The sequence below is a fragment of the Blennius ocellaris genome (assembly GCF_963422515.1).
Source record: "Blennius ocellaris genome assembly, chromosome: 1".
Lineage (NCBI taxonomy): Eukaryota > Metazoa > Chordata > Actinopteri > Blenniiformes > Blenniidae > Blennius > Blennius ocellaris.
In genome coordinates, this window is record NC_137650.1 from 19500188 (window position 1) to 19522215 (window position 22028).

General features: G+C 41.5%; 1 protein-coding gene across 1 annotated transcript in view; it reads right to left on the reverse strand.

Annotated features, from left to right (window-relative positions):
• galnt2 (UDP-N-acetyl-alpha-D-galactosamine:polypeptide N-acetylgalactosaminyltransferase 2) overlaps positions 1-22028 on the reverse strand; it is a 54451-nt gene that overhangs the window by 12131 nt on the left and 20292 nt on the right. Inside the window, exons 2-11 of the mRNA XM_080495990.1 lie at positions 11073-11160; positions 6223-6376; positions 4067-4165; positions 3893-3960; positions 3737-3802; positions 3508-3629; positions 2267-2354; positions 1444-1531; positions 1223-1326; positions 1-115 (exon numbers count right to left, since the gene is read on the reverse strand). The exon at positions 1-115 is cut by the window's left edge and continues 12 nt beyond it. Coding sequence (XP_080352116.1) covers positions 1-115; positions 1223-1326; positions 1444-1531; positions 2267-2354; positions 3508-3629; positions 3737-3802; positions 3893-3960; positions 4067-4165; positions 6223-6376; positions 11073-11160 — 992 coding nt within the window. The remainder of the gene's footprint in view (positions 116-1222; positions 1327-1443; positions 1532-2266; positions 2355-3507; positions 3630-3736; positions 3803-3892; positions 3961-4066; positions 4166-6222; positions 6377-11072; positions 11161-22028) is intronic.

Consider the following 22028-nt stretch of genomic DNA (forward strand, 5'->3'; position numbering starts at 1 on the left):
GTCCCGCTGCCCCCAGGGAAGGTATAGGGATGTTGCTTCCTGAAGACGTGGCCTACCCTGCTGCAGGGGATGATCTCCAGGCTTCCCCCGCACTGCCACACACGGAACGAGATCTCTGTAATACACAGGGGACGGGAATAAAAACATGTTACCCAATTATCCCCGGCAGATTATAGGAACACTTGTAGTCCCCAGCAGTTAAGTTCATTCACGATGTCTGTCTTTGATGAATGTTTGCAGCAAAATTGATGCCGTCAGATTGCTCCTCCGCCATTGTCAGCATGTGAATTAGCGCCGAGGACACGAGGAAACTCGTGTCTGAACTGTCAGTCGAGTTTGGATACGCTGTCGGGCCGCGAGATGAGCGTGAATCACTGTCAGTTGTTTAGTCCCTGCTGAATTCAGACATAAGCATCAGGGAGACGCGTCTGCAATTATGTCATTGTCCTGTTTGCACATCATCCCCATTGTACACACTGCAGTTACTTTCTCCCAGGGCCGACTCTACTCATTATCACATTGCAACTGTAATTTTCCAAAACTCGACTGTACTTGAGGAAGGCTGCCTGCAAGGATAAGACAACCAAATCTCTCTGGCACAGAAAGGCGGATGATCTCATGCTGCCGCGAGAGAGACGTGTCCAAGATGGTACTGTGGCACCAAATCTCACAGGAGAGTGGAAACATCATGAGTGGGCAGGAATCTGTCGCTTTACTTTCAAAGCCCAAAGCTTCAAGAGGGAAGGAAGGGACAGTTTCATTCTGTTTAAGAAGCTACAATTTTAGGGAAGATAACATGATTTGGCAGCTTGGAAATTTTTTTTATTGTTATGTCTGTCAGCTATATGATGTCCCAGGAAGAAGATGCGTGATGTAGGCATTGAAAGAGGAGACAATCTAGACTGGCTACATCCACCAGTTAATTCCATGTATAAAGATGATGGAACAGAACACTGGAACTTCTGGTCAAATGGTTGAATGGCTATTCTAAGCCATTTCCTCCTGTCGTCTTTAGTTAATACTTAACTCCCCTGTCACTTTCCATGCACGGCAGTTAAACTAGGTTTTCTGACCGTGCCCCTCTCTTTAAAACAAGTTATTTTTCCTTGACCTGCTACTTCTCATTTTTGTGACTTTGAGTCACCATATAGTTCTTTCTTTCCCCGACACCCATTCACCACTGTCAGTCTCCTGCGATATCCACTGAATTTGCTGCTCTTACCCAGGTTTTCTCCTCCCCAAACATCCATCATCATGTCGTACTTTCCCAGCTGCTCGAAGTATTCCTTATCCATGACAAAGAGACCTCCTGCTATCATCGGGGTCCTGGGCAGCGGACACAAAAGAGGCAAGGCGTATGCAGCGGTGAGCAGTGTGCAAACAAACGGAGGGGAGACTTTTGATGAGGTTATTCTCAAGAGTTTGTTTGAAATCCTCTCTTACTTTATCGGGGCGATGGGGTTGCCTTGCCTGGCTCGTCTCTGCTCCAGAGTCATGTAGTCCCACTTGAACACCAAATTCCAGTCGAAGCCTACCGACAAAAACACACTCAGATGAGCCAAACACACCAATTATGAGCATTAGGTTGGATTAAGTGACAGCGTAGTTATCGGACTTCTGTCCCCATTTCCCATATATAACTGACTTTCCAGATTTGGCAGTTGTTCAATATTACAACGTGCTTTTTTTCAATGTATTCAGAAGGTTACAGTGAAAATGTGTGACATTCAATCTCTCCTGAGTACTGTGAAAGTTGGAGTGGCCACAATAACTGTAATATAAAGGTTCACCGAGCTCAAGAACACAAAGGTTAATCTAAACTAAATATTACATCATATTTTAGTGGGAGTAAGTTTTTTTTTAAAATCGTCGGGTCTTGAGTATCATATGTTTAAGCACTGCGGGATGACTTTGTAAACAAAATTGAACTGAGCTGCAGTGAATCTCGTCGCAAAACTAAACAAACTTGGCAGACACGTTTGTGAATTGAGCGCGAGGCAAAATAAATACAGCTTATAGAGCACTGCAGCTGACACTGAGCAGCTGCTTGGAGGATGACAGCATATATTCATTTCATGAAATGTATAGCGCATTGCCAGGGTTGGGTAGTAACGGACTACTTGTAACGGTGTTGCTTAATTAGGATACAATTTTTTTTTTTTACTGTAATCCGTTACAGTACATAAAAAAAAAGTAATCTCAGTTTTCAAGTAACCTTCCCAACCCTGTGCATTGCATATCGGATGCGTGTGTTTGTGCTTTTTACCTCCTTTCAGATCGGCTGAGGCTCCCACGTACTGAAAGTTGTCCATGTTGATGACATCGATGATGGGAGAAACTACTCTGGTCTTGTCCTGAAAAAGAAGAACAGAATAACAACACTTCATAATTATTTAGGTTTTTTTGGCTAAATACGAATAGGAAAAGAAAAGCATGAAGTTTTGCCCAGAAATAAATATTTTCTTCAGATGACTTTTACAATGGTTGTATAAATTCGAAGCAGATATAAATATTTCCATCAAATGTAATGACTTGTATTCTTAGGTTATTTGGTTTTATACCATATTTGTCAATCGAACTCAATAGAATCGTGTGTCGTCCTTACCTGGACCTGACAAAGCCGCATCACAAAGCTGCTCATAAATAGTGATCTTAATGAGTGAAACCAAAATGAACCAGGAGACATTATATATTTTGACTGAAAACATAATTATATGCCACGTGATGTTTCACACACAAAGCTTGCATTTTCTTTTTTCTTGCTCCCTTTTCGCCGATTCATTTATTATTGAGAGGTGCAGCGAAAGCAATAAAACACAAAGTCAATTACTCTGATAGCAAAATGCTTTAGATTTGGCTCCTGGCGTTTACCAACTTGAGAACGACTAAACACCACGTTCGGGAGGATCAAAAGCATAATCTCACTATTTTCAGTTGTATCAGATGAATATTTAAAAAAAAAAAAAAAAAAAAAAACAACTCGATTTTACACGATGTGTCCCACTTTCAATTAAGATTACGGTCCGTCAAAATGTTCCTTCCAAGTTCTCGCTGAAACACTTCAAGACTTTATTCACAGCGGAGTTCAGCTGAGGTTTAAACTGTTTTACTTGAATAAAATGAAACTATCAGAATGAAAATCTGACTGTGATCATCGACCAAGAAACCAAATGTACAGTTCATTCTAACAATTTGTTTGATTCCATCTGAAATGGCAGGACTGTGTTGTAGTGGGAAGCATTCTCACCTCACCAACAAGAATATCTCCAGTGAGCCTGGGTCTTTCTGTCTGCAGTTTGCACACACGTGTGTGTGTGTGTGTGTGTGTGTGTGTGTGTGTGTGTGTGTGTGTGTGTGTGTGTGTGTGTGTGTGTGTGTGTGTGTGTGTGTGTGTGTGTGTGTGTGTGTGTGTGTGTGTGTGTGTGTGTGTGTGCGCGCGCGCTTATCCCCAGGTACACCAGTTTCCTCCCACAATTAATTGGTGCCTTTGAAATGGTGGCTTTGTACCTCGGCCACCCGTTCCAGCAGTGGCTCCAACCAGTGGTCGTTACATTCACAATGGGAGTCCAGGAAGGTGAGCACGGGCGCAGTGGCAGCATCTGCACCACGGACCCTTGAACGCATCAGCCCTTATTTAAGAAAGACACCAGGAAAAAATATATATAACGTCACAATGTCACAGAACACCCGTCAATGTCTTGTATGGATGCGTCATTGAAGTTTCCAAGCTATCTACCTTCTCTGCGGTCATTTCTTAACACGCGCACTTTCTCAATCCTTCCCAGCAAAGCTCCATCCTCGGCTGGAAGGCACACAGAAAAAACCCCCACTGAATTCCATTTGTGTTTGCACAGCGACACCATTGTGTATAGCATGTGTGCTCAGTACTCACGGTTATCACTATAGTCATCAACCAGAATGATCTCTTTGACTAAATGAGGAGGGCTTTTCTTGAGGACACTAAATAGAGGAAAAGGAGGGAGTTTGTAGAAAAAAACTTTAAAATTAACCGAGGCCATTATTAAGCTTGCAAAATCAAATTAGCGCACACACACCATTCACCTACCTGACCACAGTACGCAGCAAAGCAGAGCGAGCTTCATTGTGGAACGTGATGACGACGCTGGAGGCTGGCAGGTCTGACTTCCACTGTTTATGTCTACAGCTGCACAACAACACACAAATCATGCAAATTAGGGGAGGAGGGGGGGATTTCAGAAAAATGGAAAATGACAGTGTATAGATGCTCACACACATGCACAAACACCCCCTACACGCATATGCATGTGGCTGAACGTGCAAGCCGAGCTGCAAACTCGAACCCTCTGCCTAAACAAGACTCTGAATCCATCAAAGCAATAAACAAGATTCAGCGCACGATGACAATGGGTTACACACATAAACACAAACATGAAAGAGCTGCAGAAAAACACGCACCCATGCACACACAAGTGGTAATGCTCTGATGGAGCTGCAATTGACATCTGCAGTTTGCAGTCTGTAGAATACAAATCCCATGAGGCTGTGTGTGCATAAGTGCGTGCGTGTCCAAAAAAGACAAATTCTGCCTCTGATTTAATGTGAGGAAATTGAGTGAAAGCACACTAAATGAGCGAGGAGCCGCAAACAAGACGAGAAAATTCTAAATTTAAATTGTCATCTGACATGTTGGGGGGGGGGGGGGACTAAATCTTCATCCAAGGTCAAGCAGTGTAGAAACTAGTTTGCAACTTCACATGTGGCCACACGTTGATAAATACACTAAAACCCAATACCTTAAAACACAGAATCTATGAGAAAAGTGATAAGAGAAGGATGAAGTGGAGACACTCTCCTATGCGGACCAAACAGTACAGCAGATCTGTCAAACCCTCTAGAACACAGACTTTCCCACTCCTCAATAGACAGACAACAGGTAAGCTAATATTCTCAAAATAACTACTGTTATTTCAGCTTTTTGGGTGGGGAGGGGGGAGGAATTTCCAATATGTGGTGCTGAATACTGTGTGTGACACATGAACAGCAGATCAATAGGAGACACAGTCCTGCTCTTTAGTAGGCTAATGGCTCCAACTGTCCAGGTTGTGAGGTCGATATATCAGGGACGCCAAATGACTCCCTTTATAAGAACAGTGTTCGACTCTCAGTCTGTATCTGGACAGAATAACCACTGACTGAAGAGAACAATGTATTTTAGATTTCTTTAAAAAACAGATTGCGATGTAAGCTGCAACACCGGAGATTAGAATACGTCTTATTTGCAGTTAATCAATAGTTTTCGTCAGACTTAAGTGTTATACTGTATTTAGATACTTACATTAAGCTACAATGAAGGTAAACAAAATTGGAAGAAAAACATTTACAGACCAGTAAACGGTGTCAACTCCTGAGAAATAACAGGCACCCGTGTGAATCCATTTTTATTAGTTGAAACCTCACAGCTCACTCATTATATAATATATATGAGGTAATACATGATCAAGTCAAGAAACCTCTTGAAATCATGTCCATTGCTGCTGCATTAATATAACATGAGATGTTCTTTGTTGTACAGAGACCAAGCAGAAGACATAATTTATAGCCAAACGAATGGGGGGGGGGGGGAGTAGTAATATTGTCGAGTTGTAAATCAACCTCAAGGCCGCCTGCTGCTTTTTTTTGTGGCCCTCAATGCAGGGACACTCCACACAAATTTACTTCGAGGTATTTCTGCTTTAGTAAAGCAAACAGTGCGGTGTGAGAAGACGAATGGGAGAGAAGTGGAGCTCTGACGTGTGACAAGACCCATTCATTGCTCAATGAAACACTCAGCGTCAAGACGGCTTTACACCAACACACATGCACTTACATTGTGGGCTCGGGATTAAAATGGGCAAAATAACGTTTTACCGACACGTAATGTTATTTTGATCGATGTCGCGTCACAATCCGTTTTTGCCTTTTCGTCCATTCAAACAAGCGGAACAATCAGCAGCCATCATCAAATGGCACGTTTCTACCTCTGGTGCAGACAGCGTGCAATGTGTCTGCTGCTTCCTTGTTTCATCGGCGAGACCACAATGGAGGGAGTTTCCCCAGAGATCTTATCTAATGTGGTACCAATTAGTCAAACAGACGAATGACACAGGACTGCTTGTACCTACACAAGCTCACCAATCACTCATACAGTGGTAAGGCTAAGTGGGACAGCCGTTTGTGTGTCTGTGTGTTTTAATGACATACTGATCATGTCTTGTATCAGGCACAGCTCGGTCCATACGCAGCTTGTCACTCTCCACCTGGTTGAACTTGTTCCTGGCGTACGGGTCCTGGCCTGGCCGAACCACCGTGGCTCCAACGTACAGGTCCTGGTCAAAATCCTGCCAGCGCACCTTACCTGGAGACACACGGCACAAACACACTGTATATAACACACAGCCAATAGAATGAGAGGACGCACCATTTGAATACAGCCTTGAATGCAACTCTCTCTTTTTAACACGTTCCAAATCCAGTAAATTCAAAAGACATGTACAAATAACCTCCCAAACACTCGTATTAAAATAAACTGTAAATCTGTGCTTTATTTTCAGATACGTTTTGTAAATGCGACTTCCAGGTAGAGTATAGTAAAATGATGATGTGGAAACCTATACAAAAGGCGAAAAGTGTGTCTGAGGAGTGAAGCGGATTACACATCAGTGGGAATATGAAATGTAGGCAGCAGCCTGGCTGATGCAAGAAGTCTTCTCGACTGACAGGAAGGAAATCTGGCCGCTTCAAGCTGCTGCTTGACGAGGCAGCAGCATGGCACTGAGGCAAGCTGACATGAAATTTATGCTGCTTGTCTGTGAATATATGCAGAGCAGAATTTCGAAGGCGGGGCGAGGCAATGTTGGCAAAGCAAGAAAACGTAAAACAATCTTATCATGCAAGTGAGAGGAAAGGGGGAAAAAAATTGCCTAAATTTTCACATTTATTCACTTTATGTGTCTAAAATAGGAGTCTGAGAGAACAGGGTTCAATTGATCAGTAGAAATGAAAAGAGTCGACGACGCACATCGTCGACTCGCCACACGTGCTTGCGTGGACATCAAGTCTCTTGACGAAAATTAGTGAGATCACTGTGCACTAAACAGTGAAAGTTGTCTTGTTTAATTTCACAGTTTATCACCGACTACTGAGACGGAGACACACCAATAATAATGCAGCTAATTAGCTGGGTGCAGCTGCTATGTTAATCACTTGTGTTAAGCATATGGCTGTGTGAGATTACGGCATCTCTCTGAGCACAGATGAGCGTGAGCATGACAGGCAGAGATAGACAAACAGACAGAGAGAGAAACGGAGCCTGGCGAGCTGTGTGTGTGTGTGTGTGTGTGTGCGTGTGTGTGTGTGCGTGTGCGTGTGCGTGTCACGCACAGCATGTGAATGTGTCTGGCATGTTAATTAGCAGAGGCTTGCAATGATCTGCCCGCCTTGGAGACACTCTGTCAGAGTGTGTGATGTCCTTGGTGATATTCTACGTTTCGTGGCAAGTATTTAATACAGAGGAATTAACGTTCGGCTTTGCTTTGCGAGTCTTCGGCTCAGCCTGTTGAAGTTCTTCAATGGGGGTATTTCTTTCAATCGTCCACTTTACTGTGTAAAAAATGGACCACAAAACAGATTCATTTTCCTCTCTTTGACCAGGGCTACTCATTTTCAAATGAGTAGCTACTTCTTTTGCAGATATATCCATCTAGTCCACTGATGGCTTTTCGCTTTAGTCCTTAGTTCTCGTGCTGGTGAGTTTTGTGGTCTGTTGGTTTCCATTAGAGCTCTTTGAACCTTCTCGTCACCGTTTTATCCCACTTCTAACTGGTTGTTGCGGTTATTTGTTGCAATGCTTTGTGGGACTCCCTCGACGTTGTCAAGTCTGAAGTGAACCACGAAGCCACCGTCTTGCAACAGAGAGGACTGCACATGCATCCATTTTTATTTATGTAATTTAAATCCTGCATTTCACTTTGATTCAGCTTTATTCTTTCCCCGATTCCTGAATTTCATAAAAAGCCAGCAGGGATCGAGGGGCTTCACTCCACCAAGGTCTTCATGTCCCCAGCTAATCTATTCCCTCCTAATATTGATGAAAGATTCTTCACCAGAAGACGGGATAAAATACAATCTAATGTAGTTTAACTTCCATACAAAGCAGGAGGGTAAAACTCATAAATAAACCCACAAACTTTCATGCTCAGACACACAGTTTGGTTAAATGGACTTTACGCATTCTCACTTAAATATATTATTGTGTCAATGCCGTTGAGATTTATGCTTCTGAGAAGGTATGTGTAGTAAAACTTAAACCTTTTAAAAAATTCTATCTGTATTGAATTATTTCCGTTGCATTCAGTTCTCAAAATGTGGTAAACCTTTAGAAGATTTCAAAAGAATCTCAAATATCCTCAAATTTGACCAATAATGAATGACGAATAACCAGAAGAGTAACCTATAGTCATCAATCAATCACTTAAATAAGCTTTTAACTGCATTATCTCAGGGTTTCAACAAACTAAAGATTCAAGGTTCAGATTTTGTTCACTCTTTCCTCAATATAAACCAAACAAGAGCGATCACAGATTCCTCACCGCCGCCAAGGGCAGACATGGACACGGGGAAATGACACATATTCCACATCCAGATCAATTGCCTTTTCGTCATATATTTAGTTTCATAATTTTGGATCACAACCAAAATGTAACGGGCTCTTCCTTTTGATCAAAATGCACCCGTGTTCCCATTTTCACGAAGATCCGCTCATTAGTTTTTAAGATATCTTGTTAACAGACACACTGACAAACAGACAAATAACCACTGTGGATTTTTAACCTCCTTAGCAGATAAATAACTATGTACCAAGTAAAATAAAACTAGAACAATTGCTTTCTAACAGAATATCTGTGCCAAACCAGAAAACCAGCAACTGATCTCGACGTCTGTTCAGATGTATCGGATATAATGTTGTGATTATGAAAGAATGCGATACAAATTAAGGGCATGCTTACATGAGAAACGGCACAAAAAAAAGTGACAAATGAGAATTCAGAGTAGCTCTGTGAACATTGGTAGGAGGTATGGACATAATCCCTAAAGACATATTTTATTATGCATCGTCCTCTGTGTGCCATAGTTAAAGAAGGTTCCTTTGAGATGTTTTGGAGATATGACATTAACAGAAATAAGGGCGTGAACAACCAGAAAACATATCTTCAGCTGTCACTGGGAGGACAAACAGTGAATATCTGAGAGAAATTTCAGCCACATCTGATTGTCCTCTAAACACAGCGGGCTCACTAATCATCACAAGATTTCATCAGTTGAGGACAAACCAACATAACCTTCAATCAGTATTTATTAATTAAGACTGTTTACAGCTCTGAAACACTCTGATAAAGCGACTCGGTCCAGGTTAAGTAAGGATGTAAGAAAGGATGTTTCTCCTCCTGCATGTATTCAGAGCAGTTGGACTGGACCAGGATGACGTCTTCGCCACATGTGCTCAAGCTTGGAGCCAAATTCTTACCCATGAGATAATGAACATGTAAAAAGTAAACAGGCACTCAATGGGAAGAAGCTGGCAGACTGGTAACTGCAAACATTGTTCTTCCAGATTGTTACGATCTAGTTATGGACGGTTGTGACAATGATGGTAATCTGGAAATGGCCGTATGCCCCGTCACCTGTGTGGTGACATGATTTCAACTTTAAACTAAATACGCTTCCAAGCAAAGCTGTGAGTGCAAATTAATTCCATGGCTGAACTACAAAAGGTCTCGAGTTTTGTTTTTCAGGATTGTTTCAGTGCTTTTAAGCAGCAAGCCGGTCGAAGTACTGAGCAACAGAAGAAAACTCTTCATTATCCATCTCTCCATTCATGTACGATTTTCATTATTTATCGCGGTTCTCTTTTTCTACCCTGGTCTCCTGTTCCTTTCTTCCCCCGTCTCCCTTGTCTTGTCTTTGTGACCCGCGTTCGTGCCGTGCTTGTTGTCATTATGTGGTCTTGAGGATAAAGTCACCCTGAAGTTGAAATGCCCTCGCTTCAACATTCAAATTGGATTTCATTTCCTTTACTGGATCAGATAAGTGTGTGTATTCATCATTCGCAGGTCACAGGCCTGTAAAGGGACGGGCGGCGGCGGTAGCAGCTGCTGCTGCTTTGAGTCTGGCTCATGATGAGAGCTGAATGAGAAACCACTGCTCAGACACTCCTGTTCCTTTCTGCTCTTCTCTACACTGGACATTCAAAAAATAACGTTTCTCTGGCTATTTTGATTTACTTTGACTCATCGATCAGCTTCAACCTTTTTAAAGTCAGAATCACACTGCTGCCTGTGACGCATTGTCGTCTCCCTGCCTCCGATTACGTTAAGATTAAAGATGTTCGTGATGTGCTGGGAGTAAAAGTTCTGCCACTGTATTACCGCACTTTGAGCAGGAAATGGTTTTGGTTGTTGGAACATGATGTGGGAATGTACTTTATGGAAACATGACTGTGGTGTTCAGTGTCTGCCACGCACATGCTCTGCAGCTGGGCTGTATTTGCCCTGCCGTTCTCTTTGGTTTAATCACAACTGCAAACAATAAAAAAAAAAAAAGAAGAACTGCGTCCAGAGCCTAAAGAACATCCTGGTCAAATATCCTGCTCGCAAATATGACAAGAGATGGATGCTTGATAAATCGCTTCAACACTTTAAACACACTGCGGTGATGTTGTGACTATGCCTCCATTCGCAGGGCTGAAAGGGGAACTCCACAGGTTTCCAGGAACATGATTGTATAATATGTCAAGGTTTAACGGGGGGAAAAAACGGCAGTATTGTTGCACAAAGGAATTATCATATTAGCCAACTGTGATATTCATCTCACCCTCAGAGAAGATGAAGTGTTTCTGACGTGATATAATAAAATGTACTGCCGCAGAGACGCAAGGTTCAAAACTAAAGTCATTTTTGGGGGGGGGTTCTGCTACTTTGAATTCAACCTGTAATTATGTCATTTGGACAGAGAGGCTGTGAAGTGTTAGTGTGACTGGTCGTCAGGTCTCCTACCTGGTGGTAAAGTCTCCAGACCATTAGCCTTGTCATCGGAGTTGTGTGCCCTGCTCCGACTGGACGAGTCGCTCGAGCCCCAGTCGTCCTGAAAAATCAGCAAACAACATGATGAGATGGATCCCACAAACACTGATCGACTTAGATACACCTGGTTCAACTTGAACACAGCAAACTGACATCAAGCGATAATAAAGAAAGAAATTGAGGGGAGCAACCGATATCGTTTGATAATCGTTATGTTGTACTTATAGCTCATTAATTTATCACTTTACTTAAATACTAATCTACTCAACTCTAACCTCACAATTATATCAAAAATCATTCTTGTTTCACTTTGTTCACCATTTAAATCCACCACAGGAGAATTCACAGGCAGTGATTCATGGGTCTGTATCGGTCATAAATCATTATTGAGTTCGTTAAGTGACTTAATTGTTTTGTTTTTTTCATTTTCCCATTTTTAATCAGTTTCATTCATTTCATCTCAACTTACTTCATATTCTGAAAGACAGCTATACATTCACCAGCAGACTGATGACCGTGCCATCCATCCTGATTTCCACACGTTGCCATTAAAACCCACTGGATCGATCGCCAAGAGGCAAAGCAATTAGCACCATTCATCCCTTGCTCAGAACGCCGCCCTTGACTTGAGAAAACTATTGTGCAACTCCTTTATTTGCTCTGTAGTTCAGTTTCACCTTCGACCTCTCCAAAATGCTTTATTGATCTGTTTTCTTTGCTGCTCCGGGACGAGCAATGACACACAGTCACAAATGGCTGCAGACTGGGCTTAAAAGACCATTTCTACAGCTACGAGGGGGCTCTGAAATGGCGGTCACACTTCACGGGTTTTTTTTGTCATGTCACTCTGCCTATGCAAAAATACCTGCCGTTGTTTCTGTGGAAGTTGCTCATCATACCACCCATTGTCAGTCGGCTCATAAACTACTTCAGTTTCTCAGTGACTGCTGTATATTCAGCCGTCCACAAGCTGTAGAGGCACATGGGTATACACACCATAAAGCAAAAAAAAAAAAATCCAATGTAATATTGATTCCTATAAGCATTCAACACAGATGAACTCGTGCTCAGTCTGACTTTAATGCTCATATAACTAAAGATGGCACAATTCATCCTGCAGAAATACGACTCGACGGGTTGTGAGAGGAGAGCAGGGCAACCACTCAAGTACAATAAAGATACAGTTTGCGTCGAGATTGAAAAAAAAGTGGCTTCTTCAAAACTGGAATGGTTCAAATGTTTGTGTTTAAAATGAAGAGATTGGAATGGAGGCAGCATGACAGGTTAGTATTTTTCTCAATCACCTCAAAGACAAGTCTGAGTCTCATCCTGCCTACCACCTGCAAAAGAGAACAAAAAAAAGAAGAAGAAGAAAACACACACAATCCGAGTGTTTATACACCTGAATGCATCCCAGTCCACCGTTCAGTTTCAGTATGGAGGCAGCTACTTGTTGCAGGGGACATGCGGGGAACCCCAGACGACTAATGAAATACAAGCCACTGCTGCATATGAGCACATCACCACGACCAGTTACAGATAGAAGAATCCATCATTTCATCATCTCACATTTAATTGAGGCCCAGCCAGAATTAAATGCTTCTTCCAAGCTTAAAGGAAGAACAGTGGCCTACACTTGGCAAAAATATCTGACTTTACCTTTTTTTTAACCGATTTGAGGCAATGAAGGTTCACGTAAAGTGCATGTTCCTCAAAGTCATGCCAGTAAGTCACTGTGCACCGTCAGCCCTTCACGTCACATTGAAAATACAGAGTGCAAGAGAGAGAGAGAGAGAGGGAGAGAGAGAGAGATTCTTTGGATGTTGCAGCTCTGAAGAAAGAGTCTTGATTCTGGTAATAATTGAATCTACAAGAGGGGTTTTTGACCACTGAGATAGTTGGAGCCTCTGTTTTTTTTTTTTGTGTGTCAATCTTAATTTGCAGTCGGGACGTTTCAAACACAAGAGTTGGCTGAACATTTGTCAACAAGCAGCTTCAATAAAACGATACAGCCGACAGCACAGGCAACATCATCCAGCTCACAACTGACAGTGCAGAGAAGAGTATCAAAACAAAATGATTCACAGACTCAAATTAAACATGGACCAATTTCTCTCCAGCTATTTCTTCTCTTTTTTTTGTATCCCAAATGTTTTATTCCAGATTGATCCTCAACAATATCACTAAGAGCTTTTGTCATCAACACTCCATCAACCAATGCTAATGCCAAATGTTTATTTCAGGGAAGCTTCGCTTTTACTCGTTTTAACCGCGACATAATAAGTTTGATTTTATTTGTATGCGTCAGAAAATAAAAACCTTACAATGTTCAAATTGATCTTCAAGAAAAGACAAGTGAACAGTCGACAGCAGAAACAGGTGACTGGCAGTGGTGGAGAGGGATTCTCGCTGCGCTTCTGTTCCCGTCTGAACGTCACTGTGATTTCGAAGAGTTGCAGCCCCTCACAGATCGCACCGAGATAGAAAGCATTAGGAGATGATGAGAATTACGCAGCTCCATAAAGACAACGCGCTCATTATTTATCAACAAATGGCTGCTATAACTGCGGCCTATCGCTGACTGAAGCAGCATTTAAAAGTCTAAGTAGGGGAGCGGATTCTGGCGGAGCTATTTTTACAACTCGAATCAATATTTTTTTTTTTTAAAAGCTCTCGGTGAAAATGGCCTCAACTGGCCATATGTGTATCACTTTAAAGCACGGACATGACTAATTAATGTTCACAGAGACATAAACAACACACACCAGCACAACTACTACAAGGTGCTATGAATAAACCGTATGTTGTCACATGAACACTCAGTTTGCACATTTAAAAGACTGAACAATGCTTTTATTGATGAGTTCTGTTCTCTTTGAATAGAGCTGAACTTAGGACCTGTACAATGGGGCCATGATGACCAGCCCCTCGCAGCAGCTCAATGAAAGAACCCTGTCACTTTTTTCTACCATTAACAGGATTTAGCACACAGAATTCTCATGACCATAACCCCCCCCCCCCCAGGGACATTTGATGATATTTTTAAAACTCTAAACTACCAGAAAGCAGAGGAATGGAGCTTTGTGTTCCATCCAAAAATAGTCATTACATAGGCCCACGGGACAGTACGACAATCCAATCACAGGAAAGATTCTACCGCTCTAAAATTGATGGATTGATGAAAGCGTGTTTAGAGCCAGGTGTGTTGGAGCGGAGACTATTGTTGCACTAAGAGGGTTGAGTATTTTAATTCCACTGTTGGACGGAGCACATCCTCATCCTTTAGGACCACGGCCAAGTTTGTGTTTGACAACTACCTCGGAAAAAGGTGTTATTATTACCCTTTTGTGTCACCGGCCATCAGGTTTTTTCCACAAACAGACCAGCAGAAACATCCCAAAAAGAGGCCCTTCAACATCAAACACACCAAATACATATGAATATTTACTCTTGATTTATTTTCTTCAGTCATCCTCTGTCTGCATAAATGTACTTTTCATTTCTTCCCCTCCGTTTAACTCAATTTATAGTCCAGTCTTCGGCTGTGTGGCTTTGGCATCAGTTTGGTTACTCTGCCATTATACAGGTGGTCCTAACACAGAAATAAAGAGACACGTGCAAATCCCTGAGGTGTTGCATCTTAATAGACGGTTTACTTGGTCACAGAATAGTTGGGAGTCAGAAGATGAACCTAGTTTAATCTTAAACTGTAATCTAGTTTTGGTGTGTCAGTGAGGTGGTTGGCGTTGCCGTGAGGCCACCATCCTGTTTATTATTTAGTCCTATCTCGTTTAACATTCATTTTTAGGCCACGTCTCTTGCTGCAATTGGTTTATTTTCCTTGTTTGAGCCATCCGACGTCTCTAATGTGCAGCCGTCCCTGCGGCGGGTGTTTATCTCTCTGCTTTGTCGTTGGTTTATGTCAGGCAGCATTTGGCATCTCGCTGCAATCGCAAGTGTATTGGTTAAGAAATACGAGTGTGCCTGCGTGCATGCAGGTTCTTTAAAAAAATAATAATTATATATATATATATATATATATATATATATATATATATATATATATATATATATATATATATATATATATATATATATATATATATATATATATATATATATATATATATATATATATATATATATATATATATATATATATATATATATATATATATAATGTAATGTGAGATAAAATAGGGCTATCAGTGAGAAAATGACACCTGGCAAGAAGAGAGCAACATTTCACATTTCCACAATGTGACAAGAACTCGTTGCATGTCAAAGCCCACAGTGAAGTCGGCAGAGTTAATCAAAAAAAAAAAAAAAAAAAGGTTTTAAATTTAAATTCTGTGTGAGAAGTAAAATATACAGAGCACATGTTGTTCATCAACTCAGAGCCAACTATTCACAAGCAAACAGTTCATTCACGTACAGTTGGATATGTACTCAAACAAGCCGCTCATAATGAAGGATCACAAACTTTTTTTTTTTTTTCTTTCTCATGCCAACTGGAAGATCAACCAGGAGCCCGGCAGAGCCGTCACACCTGCTCTTCTGATAATGGGATGGACTTTAAGCCTCTGACAGATCAGACCATGCACGCTTGTGTGTCTGTTAACAAGTGTCAGCTCATATTTGTGTATGTGGGACACATGCATTAGTGTGTCAGTGTGTGTGTGTGTGTGTGTTGAGAGATAGTCGGTATAATCCACAGTAATCTGATCACATCGACTGATAGATTAACTCAGACGGGAGCCAAGAGTTGGCCAACACATAACAGAGTGCAGTTCCCCCAGAGGGTGCAGGTCACATGCATATATACATGACGTTGTGCCCTGATACATGCACAAGCATAACAGTATCAATTATACTGGATCTGTGTGGATGAAGGAAAGATCAGTAAAAAAAACAAAGGTCCTCCTCATCTCTTCCACTCTCCCACGGCAATGCATTTTAACTCAACAATGTAAATCCACATTCAGAGGCTCGTCTGTGCTCATGATGTTTTGGTTCTGGAGGCTCGGTTCATCACAAAAGGCGGCTCTAAGGAAAAGCTGTGCAGTGGAGGACATAAGCCTCCAAGAGCTGCATGAGAGGAAGGAATACTACACACCGATGGGCGGTGAACACACAATATGACGCTGAAGGCTAAAATGACTGATAATACTGCCGAGGCAACGTTTCGCAAGTGTTTTTCAGCCCAGGGCCTTTTCCATAAGAAATAAGTATTGTGTGGTGTCATGACGACCTCTTGTTACAGCTGGCAGATATCATAAGATGAAGGCAACTTGGAAAAAGAAGCAGAAACTTTCAATAATAGCACATTTAACAACTTTACCATCGTGACAAACGAGAGAACAGTCTTGGAGGGTTCAGTGCACGAGAAAGAACAAACTAATATGCATGTTTGTTCAAGATGGAGGAAGAGGGTGAATGATTAGCCGGCGTCAAATATGGGTGGATGCCTTTAAATTACACATCGAATACCTTTTCAACTTTTCTGACTCATTCCTGGTTATACATTTCCCAATGATTTCAAAATAACATTGATTAATCTGTGTTTTCACACAGTTAATTGATTATCTCTATCCTCATTAAAACATCACAGAACATCCTCGTGGTCTCTCTCTGAATATGATCATATCCCGCTTTATACAAGTTACATCTTTGAGTTTGATTATTCTGTTAAAATGCCAAACCCTTTATCTAACTTAAATATACTATAATACAACAGCTTAAAAATAAAAGGGATAACAAGTAACTGTAATAATAGCATTACAAATCCAAACTCTGTATGTAGTTGAACATTCTTTCATTTATTTATTCATTGTTCGATCTGAATAGATGAATGAATTGATTGTCCACTGGCACAGGTATGGGGTAAAGGAGACTTTGTTTAATTTTGGTCTTTCTATGTTGTGAATATTACGTATAATGTTTACTTAATTCCAAAAAAATAACAAATTAAACAGACCTCCATAAAAATAGACATATATCTAAAAATAACAGGCTGCCAGTGACCTCAGATACCCTTATATTAAGGCTCAATTAGTCCTACATAAGTCACAAAAAAAAAAAACAACAAACAAAAAAAAACAACAACTCATGATCGGTATAAAAAACAAAAACCCAGCTTCACAGTTATTATTAATGTGTCAACCATGTTACTCTGATCCAAGCTCTGAGGGTAATATTGTAAAACAGCACACGTTGCAGGCTTTCACCCACAGGATGGCAAACAGCAGCAAGTGCTGTTCCTGATTAGAGAAAATGTCCTTCAACTGGATGACTGAGGTTCAAACTCGCGCGACAGCCAGCATCTGTCTCACTTAAGCGTCCTGAAGGCAAACGCTGAATGCAGACTCCGAGCGCCATACTTTGATTCTGGACTGGACCTTTGACCTCTCCGAGGATTGAAAATAGAAACATCCTCACTGGCGACTCGGGCACCATCGTGAGAATATCACACTGCGCTCTGGGCGCAACAAAGCGAAGTCAAAATGGTCATTGGTTATCTCCCGTCATAGTACGTGATAAACTTGTAACACCCATCACCCCTGTGAGTCATTTTACTGCCTATTGCAAAACGGGACTGACGAAATCCCTCATGAACTAAATCTTCTGCTCTTTAGAAACATGGTTAATATACCGTAAATATACCGTATTTTCCAGACTAGTGAGTGCACCTGGATATAAGCTGCACCCGCAAAATTTAAAAAGACAATAAAAAAGTGCACATATAGGTTGCACTGGACTATAAGCCGCAGTGTAACAGGGCAAGAATTTCACTACGGGAACATGGGGAATGCTCATATGTTCATCAATTCCTGCAAATCTGTATTTCATAGCTCAGAGATAGAGAGATAGAGAGATAGAGAGATAGAGATAGAGAGATAGAGATAGAGAGATAGAGAGATAGAGAGAGATAGAGAGAGAGAAATACACAATCACAGAGGGTTTTTATCTCTGTTGATAAAGTATTTTATCATTTTTTTTGGCCAATTGTGATTCTGAGGAGGAAGATTTATCAGCCAGCCGGCAGCTTTACGTGATGCACCTGAATGCATCACTCACAGCAGTCCCCTGCTGGATTTCCGGTCCATGCAAAAAGCAGCACGACAAGGTCACAAAGAGCAGAAAAATCACTTTTAGGGCACGTTTTGCAGAAGCAGAGGTGCTCAATACAGCATGTATCTACATGCGGAATTAGAATCTGATGGCATGAAGCCTGTTAACCCGTAAAAAATCTATTTCATGTGTTGAATGACGATAAAATGTTAATGCCAATTAAGTGATTTTGATTCCGCAGGCTGACCATGAACAGCAGATGGTGATTAAGTTTTTGCATTTTTTCAGCTCTGAAGTGAAATTAAACTTCTTTCCAGTTTGCAATGCAGTCACATGGGCACAATTCACTCTGATGAATGTTCACAATATTTACATCGGGGGTGGGAGTTACAGTATAAGGTTCAAAGGTGACTTTATTGATTCCCATAGGTAGATTTTTTGAAAGCTTCTCACTGCGGTAATTACCAGTTTCAATAAACAAAGACTGAAAAGGCTACAGTCATACCACCACCGGAAAAAAAAATCAGCTTCTCCAACAAGCATAAATGAACCTTCGATAGAAAAGTTCAAGTACATTTATAAAACTGAAGGAAGATTGTTAAACAGTTGAAGGCCAAGAGAAATCCCAGCTCCCTGAACAGCTCTTTCTAGTTTCCCTCTTCTATAATCTCATTAAAAGCAGTAAGAGTGCAGGGAGTGTACAGATCAGGCCTGTGCATGTTTGAATGATTAGGCCTCACACTGACAAAAAAGAAGTCTTGTTTGCTAAGAAACAAAAACTAGATCACCCACCACCTCCGTCTTCCACACAATCCCTCTTGTCCGCCTCAGTGCATCGGCAAGGGAAACAAAATTGAGGATATGCAACACATACAGCGCAGAAAAAAATGTGGCATCTCCATCTACACAGGCGGCCGTGTTAATATCCCCGATTCAGACCCCCTGCGGTGATGCGGTCCTTGCTGCGAGTTGTTTATCCAGGAGAATAAAGAATCTAGAACAAGTCACAGTTTTTTCCTCCACTTTAATCACAGCTCCGTGTCCTCGGGCCCCACGTGCACATGCACATGTATACACACACAATTCTGGCAGTAGTTCAATGCAAAAGATGAAAGGAATGAAAAGAGCTTGTTGCTCAAAACAAGTGTTTCAAAAAAAAAATCACTCGTCATTACAAGGAGGAGGAGGAGGAGGAGGGAGTAGTGGGCTGATAAAGGAGGAGGCAGATGGAGGGATTTTACATTTGCAGTCGTTTTCTTCTCTCAGTTTGACGGTGTAACTTCCTGTATTTTCTGTTGCACGATAGCAAACGTTGGGACACAAACGGTCAAAGTAGACATGTGTAAACAAACATTTTCAGCTTTGAAGTCTTTAATACGCCGTCGACTAAATTCCCCGCGTTCCATATCGGTGGCTGAGAGACGCGGTTTTTGTTTTGTTGACGTTTCTTGGCATCGGTTTTCATTAACAGTGTCAAGCGGTGCCATGCCAACTTTTAAAAAAGTACATTACGCTCACTGGCGCAGCATCACACATTTGACTTTCAACTACAGTCAGTGATGTAACTTCAGTACAACCACTCGATGCAGACTATTAGGGTATCAGAAATAAAAGGTACATAACTTACCTTTCCCAGTAACTACTGTTATTTTCAGTAACTGGTAAAGTTGATCTATTCATTTTCAAAGTATCTGCATTCGGATGCTAATTGTAATGGATGCATATGATCCTTTAAAGCACGTTGTCATGTGGTGACTTCTCATTCCGTTTCATCTCCCATATTCCCTTTTATGTACATTTTTTTACTTGTAGTTTATTATTATTTCCTCCATTGTTTGCTGCATCACCTATGACAAAAAACAAATAGTGACAGAAAGAGACTCTGTGGCATTTGTGAATCACAACACCGTGAGACCATGGTGCTTTTGGTTAAAGCCTCGAGATAAACTGAAAACATCTTTTCTTGCGTCAGTTTTTCCCGGAACTCAATTTGTGGCTCGGTTTTGAACTTGAAATGTTTAAATTTATCTAAATGCTCCTGCTAAACACCGCTGGGGGGGAGGAAACACAGCAGAACAATTTACACATGGCTGATTAAACTCTCACCTACAAAAGCAAAAATGAGGGCGGCTCGATTGAAGAGCAAATCAAGGAGCAGCAGCAGCAACAACAGAGGCGGGAGAGGAGCGCTGAAGGATGTGACAGTCTGCCAGTATGAGGTTTACCGATGTCATTTCAGCTCGCGTTGATCATGTGATGGTCATTTAAGAGCGATTACTCTCATTGCATTAGCGGGTCTTTATCTACTGCGCCGTCTGAATAATGCTCAAAAGACTGAATGCTTGAGAGGAGGCCCAATGATTGATCATAATTTAGAGAACGCTCAATAAATTACTAATCTAATATATGGATTTACCCAAGCTTTCACTCAGTACTGTAAGAAAATACCTCTATAGAGCACCCTGGTTTGTTTTTTTAATAAGGCATGACTGACGTTACTCAAAACATCCCAGCAGTATCAGCAGTGTGTCAAACTCCGACACCGAGGGCTGAGAATGGAGTTGAGTAAGCATCAAACTGTAAAGACAGAGTGGGATGAGCACGTTTGAACAATCCACAAGACAATCCGTAAAGGCCTTTGGATTTCACTCGGTCAAGAATCCAAACTGTACTGAGCAAACTGTGACAAGTCTCACCAGGGTGTGTGTGTGTGTGTGTGTGTGTGTGTGTGTGTGTGTGTGTGTGTGTGTGTGTGTGTGTGTGTGTGTGTGTGTGTGTGTTAGTGAGAGAGAGTAAAGGACTCATGGGGTGTAAGACGGCTCAATGGATGGCCTTTTTCCAAAAAACCCATCTGCATCTCACAAACACACACACACACACACACACACACACACACACACACACACACACACACACACACACACACACACACACACACACACACACACACACACACACACACACACACACACACACACACACACACACACACACACACACACACACACACACACACACACACACACACACCTCTAATGATAAACCACTGACTCAAACCAAAAATGTAATTGATTACATTCCTGGCTGTTTATCGGGAATCAGCTGAGGCGGGCGACATCTGAATCAAATAAAACAATCTGCTGTCCCGAAGCAAATCAGGTAACCGGGCGACTTTATTTTATCTCCAAAGTTACGGCTGCAGCATTTAAGAACAATTGAAAAGACCCCAAAAGTACCACTAAGTGCGTACCTGTTGCCATTTACTGGACAGAAACACAATGCTGCTTTTTTACAATGCAAAGTACAAACCCACTTTCAGTACTGAGAAACATCCACCAAGGGGAACATCTTTCCCTGGAGGGAAGTTGAGTTTTTTAAGCATTTGAGCTGCTTGCTGCAGTGATTTTCCACAGCTGTCTGCGGAGTACTGGCCACTGTTGCAGAGCATTTTCTTTCACTGAAGCAAAGACAATTTGGCATTTTTGCCTGAAGAGGTGCTCAAACAATGGATTGATTTTCACAGCAGAAGCACCACACATTTCAACATCACCAACTCTTGCAAGGCTTCGTCTTAATATTATTTCCCCTTTTTTTGATTAAACACACCATCTTCAGCATCAGCTAAACGTTTAATTGAAATAATGGTCTTGGATGGAATTTCTCCTGAAGTGATGATGTGGAACTAATCTGCGCTTGCAAACCTCCAGCTGAATCAGAGATGCGCAAACTGATTAAACTCGACCACAGGCTTCTTAAGTGGGAGGCAGACTTCCCCAAAGGGAGTCCAAACAGTTTAAAGTGAAGCTTCATGAAAAGAGTAAGGGAAAATATCACATCAGACATTACATTAGACACCAA